The sequence below is a fragment of the Topomyia yanbarensis genome, chromosome 2 (genome assembly GCF_030247195.1).
Source record: "Topomyia yanbarensis strain Yona2022 chromosome 2, ASM3024719v1, whole genome shotgun sequence".
NCBI lineage: Eukaryota > Metazoa > Arthropoda > Insecta > Diptera > Culicidae > Topomyia > Topomyia yanbarensis.
Window position 1 is genome coordinate 241125019 of NC_080671.1, and position 9042 is coordinate 241134060.

Below are 9042 nucleotides of genomic sequence, written 5' to 3' on the forward strand. Positions count from 1 at the left end.
GGCACGATGCCGTTTCTACGTTGTGAAAACCACATCTTTGGCAATATTTATGTCGCGGTCTATTGCAATCGCGAGCATGATGCCCTTTAAGCCGGCAATTAAAACAAATACCGTCTTTAGGCGGTTGATAATCTTCTAATAGAACGTTGAGTCCTCTCTGCTCGTCCTGCAACTGACCCTCGTCTTCGGTTTTCCGCGTTCTCCTATCATCGTCCGACCCATGGGCTCGAGATTTCGAATTGTAGAAGTTTCGCGATTTGTATTGTTCGTTGTCGGTTTTCTTGTACTTTGGTTTCGCGCCTGTATCAAGTTCATTTACCTGGGCGTTTTTGCCTCGGGAATTCGTTTCGTTTGTGGGGGTTTGATATTTATACCAGTACGTTGAGTCTAACCGTCTACCGAACTTTTTGAGATCTGCTAAATTATCTATTTCTGAAGACACCGCGTGACCCTTATAATCCGCGCGCATGTTTCGAAAAACGATTTCGAACTTTTTTCGCTCCGTCATCGGTTTCGTAAGTGAATTAAATATTTTTTGTATGTCCAAGAAAAAATCTTGGAACCTTTCGCGTGGGCCTTGTTTTCTAGAAATCGCACGTATCTCGCTCGTATGATCGTGGTCCGGGCTCAGAAATTCGCGTTTGAGCTCTTCTTTCAACTCGTCCCAGGAAGTGAAATCATCGTTTTCAAATCCTGTCATGAACCAAGTTTTCGCGGACCCGCTAAAAAGATGAATTGCCGACCGAAACAATTCCCTATTTGACATGTTCTCCGATTTTGCGTAGAATTCTACTTCTTTGATGAATTTCATCAAAGTCTGTCCGTTATCGGACCCGTCATATGTAAGTTTCCAGTCCGATACTGGCCTGCGCTTACCGTACCGACGGTCTTGCCTTCTCTCTCTCGGCACGCGACGCGAGCTATCCGACGAGCATCCGGATTCCGAACCGGACGAATTGCTTGAACTGGACGCGTGTTTACGCGATGGTTTTCGTAACTTTGGTGAAGAAGCCCTAACGGTTTTCTTCTTGCTATCTTTGTCTATGTTTACAGGATCGCAGAGTGACTCAAGTTTACTGGGAACGTTTTCTATCGAACTGAACTGGAGCATTTTCTGTGCCCACATTTGCATTTGGGGTGGACCGAACATCCATGGATATGCACCAGGTTGCATGAAAAAAGTCTGTAAACTCGTTGGACCTACTGCTAAGTTTTTGGGAGGATTTTCAATCGATTGCAAATTTCGTTTCAGGTGTCTACCCGGCGTGACAAACGCATTATCATCATCGTGGCTAGACGATGCCGTCGATTTGTTCGCGGTATTTGAATTTGGAACTCCGAGAGATAAGTTAGTCATAGTTTGGTTGATTTGGTCAACAATTTCCTGTTGACCAATTGAAGAGAAACAAGAAAAGTATCGGTTGTAGGTATCGCGAATACACGAACCAAGAATATCAATATCGGTAAGATCATCGTCGTCTTCCGTATTTTCCAAAACACGTTTCACGCGCGCTAAGAAATGAACTAATCGCGTTTTCAAACTTTCCCGCGTTCCTTCAAATCTTTTACGATTTGACAGGAAGTCTTTAATTTCCTTCACTTTTAAATCTATCGTTTTAATTTCCGCGTCAATAGTCGTATTTAAACGATGGAAATCTAAATCCGCGTTACCTTCCTCTCTCTCTGCTTTAATACGGTCCCTCAATCGCCTTGCGAGGGCTGCGCGTGTTTCCGTCTCGGTGAACTCAATGTCACGAATCCCTAGCTCATGTTCGATTTCCTCTCTCTCTAAATGGTGAACTAAAAGATGCTTGTACAATATGTCGAATTCAACATCCATGTTTACCCGAACAATTGAACAGTTCTATTTGAAGAAAAAAACTACTTCGTTTGAAGGACGAAGCTAAATTTGAATCAGGGTACTGATTTGTACCGTCCCCGTACGGGAAAACGAAAAAAACAAAATCAAATCTAATTTTATGGGTTTTTAAAGTTGGGCGCCAATTTGTAGCCCCTCGACTTGCTCAGTGGGTGTTGGGAGGGGAAATATGTTCAATGTTGTCAATCCAATGCTTCACACATACTCACCAGGTAACTCATTCGTCAACGGGAACAGGTGGAAACGGGTCCATCAACTGACGTATTCATCCAGGGTGAAGGAATGCCGATTCAAAGACTCTAAAATAAAAGACGAAAGCTCAAAAGCAGGCAACCAACGACCAGTTTCTATGCCACCATCCAACGATGAGGCTTGAAACTCCTTTAACGAGTACGGAATACGAAAGATGGAAAAACACGTGTATAGAAGTTAAGCAGGGCTCACTGCAGTTAAAGGACACTACCAAATCACCAAATTCGATACATATTACAATTTTATTAATCCTACAAGGCATAGATCTAATTGTGACGTCACAGAGGTACTTGCGCTTTGACGGTGTTGCAATTACGGTGACGGTGGCTACGACGGGTCCCCGGAGCGATTCCTGTTGCGGTTTTCTGGTAGTGGAGTTGGCTGGTGGCGATGGTAGCTTCCGATGGTGGTTCTAGCTGGTGAATAGTGACGGCGGTTGGTAACTGGTTGGTATGGTCGTGTCCGACCCAGGAGTACGACGAAAGACTCCGATTAACTTTCCGTTGCCCTCTTTCGGTCCACACAGGCGTGATTAGTCAGCTTCTTGACCACGCTGACTCTAATCCGTAAAGATGGCGACCGGAGATACCAAAATGGTGGTCTATTGAGGCGGTGGCGATCTGGAGAAGAAATTTACCGAAATTGTGTTTCGGCCCAAGATAAAAAGGTCCGCTGGGGGACCTTCCCAGCGAATTAGTACCAGTACGTCACCTTTTTTGCGCATTATCAACTCTTAAATTGAGTTATTCAATTACCTTTCACCTATTGTATTGTACCCTTTAACAATAGCGAATTTCGCTTTTCTTCTCTCCACTCAAATCTATTGAAAAATCTATCTATTATCTCTATTTTTCTAAACTTCTTTAATATCTTACCACCACTTTCTGTATCTACTTTTACTGACCGCTCTGTACTATATAATTCTCTAACCTACAATGAAATGCACAACATTAACAACTATACACATTTCACTCTAACGACATTACTTTACTTAAACGATATAACACAACGCGCACTTCTAACTCGTTGGAAGGTTGGGAACAGAAAGAGGTCGATCCGTCTCCTTGCTGAGCTATATCAAACAAAAACCTACGATCACATACGATCGGGTATTTGACAAAAGCTTTGACACATAGAATTGGCAACCCTTCCACTGGCTGCAACATCCGTGGATGGTTTGTTGCGCGACACCTTTCGCTCAAACCGTTGTGACCGGTATCCCTAACGTGTATCTGTGAGCGGTTCTGCGTGAGTGACCCCTCCGTCCCAGACGAAACGTCAGACTTGGCGGGCTATCACTCACACAGCTTGACATCATATTCAGGGAAGGATTTAGGATAGGTAGGACTGAGCAAATCACGAGTATTATCACATTGTGGCGAAGCCAACAATAAACGGTGTAACCAACGGTTACAGAGTGCACATAAGAAATGCCTTCGATCTGCAGAACGGGCTAGCTGGCAAAACCTATGCACTGATGTCTCTAGTCTGAACAAGGCTAGCATGAAGATAAATCGGAATGAAATCTGCAAATATAAATTTTGATTTGCTGTGCGACATCAGATAAAAAGCAATTTCGAGACAACATGACACATATATTATTTCACATTTTTAAATTTGTTATGGTTCCAGGGAGGCTTCCTCAGCATCGACTACTAAATTGAAAATTGCTCGCTTCACATCAACAACTTTCCGCGGTGGTAATTTTCTAACCGTTACAGCCATTTGCTGGAAGAAAAGATCCAGTTCGTCGACTTCATTTTCCTGTTTCTTCTCAAGGTAGTTTAAAATCGCCAACGTTGCTGGGTCTTCGTCTGTTTTCCGTTTTTTCGATGATGTTCCAGAGCAGCTAGCAACATGCTCAGTAGACTCATTTTGCGTGACATTCGGTGTGTTTAGAGTATTCGTTTTTTTGGAAATCAAATCCAAAAATCCAAGTTTATGTGCATATTTATATACTCTTTTAGTTTGGGCTGCTTGTCCAATTCGCCCTTTATTTTCACGACGTGCCCGCGCGTAAGACGACCGCAAACCCTTCCATTTGGCTTGTAAAGCTTTAGACAGTGAAGGAGTATTATGCGACTCGTCTTTCGTCGGATCCAAGGCGAGTAGCTCTGACGCTATCTCACGCCAGCTATTCACCCTCGCATTCTTGTCGTGGTATGTTTCGTTCGCAAGATCGTACAGATTTGGATGGCCCTGAACTGCTTCTATAAGCTTTATATTCATGTCAATAGGGCCATCTTCCGATTCACTGCTTGCTACTGCCTCTATTGCGTCTTCTTCAGATGAAGTCGTGAAGTCGACGTCGTAATCCTAAAGATTGAATAATGTATCAATTCATCCGATAAAAAATAATTCATAACTCACAATGTCTGCCATTGTATAGGTATGAATTGCAGGTAACGGTACACGTTTAAAATTCCACAAACAATACGAAACAATAAACGTTAAACAACAATATTGCGTAGTGTGAAAGTTGTGATGTACACTGCAAATAATCTACACCTTTTTAGAGATTTGACACATGAGTTTTAAGTTTCAATTCACACTGAGAATTGCAATGACCCATGGGTCATTAAGCTATATCCCGGTCAAACCATTCGGAATTTGATTCGGACTCCTGAATGGAGTCAGTATGGATTCTAAATCAAATGCAACAACCGATTCTGAGTCGGAATCGGTTGTTGCATTTGATTTGGAATCCATAATGACTCCATTCAGAAATCCGAACCGGTTCCGCAATGAGTTTAACTGGGATATAGTTTTCCGTTCCATTCGATAAATTTTAGGTCCAATATACATAATATAACTTTATTTAAAAATAAAATTCGTTGTAATGCGTAAAAACGATTTTTTGTTTTTTAAAATAAATCTTATGTAAACATAGACAACCATACAGAGGAAAACTGCGGTTGTTTATATCCAACCTACAGGCATTGTAATTCTCTCTCACTCACGCGAGAACCCGGTCAAACCATTCGGAATTTGATTCGGAATCCTGAATGGAGTCAGTATGGATTCCAAATCAAATGCAACAACCGATTCTGAGTCGGAATCGGTTGTTGCATTTGATTTGGAATCCATAATGGCTTCATTTAGAAATCCGAACCGGTTCCGGAATGAGTTTAACTGGGAAGAAGCTTATCCGATGTCCAACTTTTCCGAGATAAGATGAGTCGCAAAATTCTCCGTCTCCACAAATAGCTTGCTAATGATTTTCCAGATAAAATTTATTTGACTTTTTCCTTCTCACCGGAGAAGGTGATAAAATTTTAATTTCGTGGAAATCAATAAAAACTTCAAAAAATACACTTAATTACAAAGAAAAGTGGCAAAGAAATATTATCTTTCGTGTTTTGGAACAACGACAGGAAAGCAGCGAGCGAAAAAAGGATACCGTGATAAACTCATTCACTCCTTCTCCGGCTGTTTTATTTATCCGGAGAAATAACACCTTGTATTTATCCGGAGAAATTGTGTAAGTGCCAATAAATTTTCGTGTGAAAATGTGAATTTTTTTTGTCGCAGTAGCAAACTATCCGGGCGGATTTACTCATATGAGCGATAAATGCAATGGCTGCCAACCTATCAAGACAACACCCAAAATGAAAAAAAAAACTATATGCATTGGATGGTGTTTATCTGGGACGGGACTTGCCGATAGATGTTTTCTTTTTTTTCTGTTTAAATGGACTGGCTGCATTTGACAGTACCCCCTGGCTGCATTTGACGTTCGATTTTTTGCTATTTGCATGTCTCGTCTCAGGTGTTTATTACAGACACTTTATTATCGTTACAGTTGAAATCTGGATATTCCAACCAGCGACAATCGTTTTTTTCTTGTTTAGTGCTTATCCATGATGTCAGAAGTAGTGCGCTGTATAGCGTATCATTGTACGAAAACAGCGCACTACTCCCGACATGATTCCATTGTTTAAAATCAGAGAAAATACAATTGTCGCTGGTTGGATTTTCCAGTTTTCAACCTAGTTTCAACTGCAACCAGAATATTCTGGTTGCAGTTGAAAACTGGAAAATCCAACCAGCGACAATCGTATTTTCTCTGGTTCTAAACAAAGGAATCACTTCGAAAGTAGTGCGCTGTTTTCGTACAATGATGCGCTATCCAGCGCACTACTTCCGACATAATAGATTAGCACTAAACTGGAGAAAAACCGATTGTCGCTGGATGGATTTTCCAGCTTTCAACTGCAACCAGAATATACACAGACTAGCGAAGTGTCAAAAATTACAGCCAAATGGACTTTCAACAAGTGCAGCCAAACGAGCATGATGGTTTTGAGAGAGGAAGTACAAGAGCAAGACGGATACAGGTGTGCACATTTTTTCTGTGTGTGAGTGCAGTTGTCATTTTTCTTTGATGAAGCCTAAAAACAAGAGGATATGAAGAAGAAAAGCACAAACAGTTGACGTAGCGGCCCGGATAGAATTTTACAATAGCATTTACCCTACAAACAATCATAAAACAATAAATATTATAGTTATTACTGTTTCAACATTGTTCGATGCCAAGTTCTCACAGTAGATTTACAATAAAATGTCATGTAACAATAAATTTCACTCTTCAGCAAAAAACTGATACAGCGCCTTCACATTAAATTTTACTGTTTTCGAGAAAAAAATGTATGGAGATTAATTGATTTTTTATTGTTAAGATACATAACCACCCCCCTTTTTCACTGTAAAAATCTATTTTACATTGAAATTTACTGTAAAAACGTTAAAGTTTATTGTTTTTGTATTGTAGCATAACACTAAAACTTACTGTAAATTATTGTAAAATTACTGTATGGTCACAGTGAAAATCATGGTTTTGTTACTGAACATTTCTATTCGGGGGGCCCTTCTGTTGCTATAAGTTTCGTTTCGGTTCGGCAAAGGTTCATTTAATCGGTTTTTTTTAGGTAAAAAGTGTCCATAAGTGTTCCAATCGACAGATCCGAAGTGAAGCTCGGCCTAGGGGCAGATCACTTGTGATGCATTTTTAAAAATCAGCGAAATTAAATGCATTTATTTCCATCAAAATAGAAATTCATAATGCATTTTGCGTTGCGTGGAATGTCTTTTGAGTTGCGTGTAAGACGTCAAAACTCAACGAAAAAACTAGCCCTACATTCCACAAAACGTCGAACAAAGTGGATCAGCGTAGGACGTTTTGACATTAAAAATGTCTTACTCCACTATCTGGGGCTAGGTGTCATTCTAAAATCTAAACTATCTCCCATGTAACGAAACTATGTAAGGTTTGCACGCTTATAACTCCGATATTACTAGATGGATTTTAATCATTCATACACCAACCGATTCAGAAACACCTAACTTAAATATTGGTAATAATTTAATATCTCCCCAATAAAAGTAGACTTTTGGAAATTGGTAAAATTAAAAAGTTCACGAAAAACGGGAAAATTACCATTCGTGAGGCAGATTTCTCAGACACAGCCGTCAAGATAGGGCAGCTTAGTTGCTCAATGAAACACGAAAAGTCATAAATAGAAGCAACGCATGTCCGTTTAAATCAGTTGTTGCTCTTATCCCATAAGAGCAACATCGTCTCCGGGCGATGCAATAAGCGCTATCGATTTTCGGTAACGTTGGCATTTACACACACTCGCACCTAAGTGACTAAACCATATACTGTTAGTTTATAAATAGAGGTGACGCGTACCCGTTTGAATCAGTTTTTGTTCTTATGTCGAACGGGTAAGATCATGGCTGCAGCGTCTGGGCACTACAATAAGCGGTAGACGCTATGCATTTTCGGCAGCGGTGGCCGTGTGCGGATTTTTCGGGTACCAGCACGGTGACACAGAATGATTTGCAAAGTGGGTGGGCGGGGTGGTTTGGATTTAATTCAATACGGTGTGTGCTGCTTAAGAGTGTTGCGTTTGAAAAAAATATATTTATTTTTATGCATGCGTGTGCGTTGTAACTTGTTAATCCATGTTCACGGCGCTTTGTAGCTGCGTAGGGTAAAGAGCCTATTGGTTTTCATGTTTCATATTTCGGTTATGTTTTTTATCAGTAAGGCATCTGGCAACGTGCTTCTGTAGCTATTGCACTGTTCAGCAGCGTAGTATTTTATATAGGAGAGTACACTCAGGTTTCTTTATGCGGATTTTGAAATTTACGCGGTTTTCATTTACACGGCCTGTATCCCCTGCGTGAAAAATCTGAGTGTAATTGCATCGGAAACAATCACATTCCCAGCAGAACTTTTTGTTTTATAATTTCAAACACTTTTGTTTCGTACTGCACACAACGTAAAATTTTAAAACAGAACTTACCGTCCCAGCAGCAGTTGAAGCGGGTGTTCTTTTGCGATTCAAATTCAAGCCATGTCTTAAGCGTTACTGGACTTAAAATTGTTTTCCCAGTTTATCCAGTCAGAATATCTGTCCTACCATATGTATTTAAAACACAGTTCTAATTGCGTTTTAAAGTATACAACAAATAGAACGGTTGGGTATACTAATTTAAATTTTAAAATAAATCTGTTTTAAATTATGAAACAAACCGCTGTACTGAAGATATAATTATGTCAGTCCTATTACCACATAAAACACCTATATAACATAAAACGCTGCAGAATTGGTTTAATAATACAATGTTTACACTACAGAGTTATAACACGTTTTAATAATTAGCAACAAGAAAAATGTCACCAAGATAGCATAAAAACCCGTTTTAACTGGTAGTGCGAACGTTGCATAACAATGTAATTTATCAAATAATTTCATTTTTTCCACCACTAATCGATCAAGAAATACTTAAACTTAAGATTGTTTACTTAAGTTCATTAGTACATTATTGAAAATTTAAATGGAAAATGAAATTTCATATTTCATGGAGAATCTGTATATTTCCGTTGGTGGGCGTGGGCTTCC

The 9042-nt window shown here is 39.9% G+C and overlaps 1 protein-coding gene across 1 annotated transcript; it reads right to left on the reverse strand.

The window, feature by feature from the left end:
• Nucleotides 1-3264: 3264 nt before the first annotated feature.
• On the reverse strand, nt 3265-4631 carry LOC131682993 (uncharacterized). The gene has a single exon (XM_058964817.1). It carries the CDS (start codon nt 4358-4360, stop codon nt 3752-3754), a length of 609 nt encoding a protein of 202 aa, XP_058820800.1. The 5' UTR covers nt 4361-4631; the 3' UTR covers nt 3265-3751.
• Nucleotides 4632-9042: the final 4411 nt, after the last annotated feature.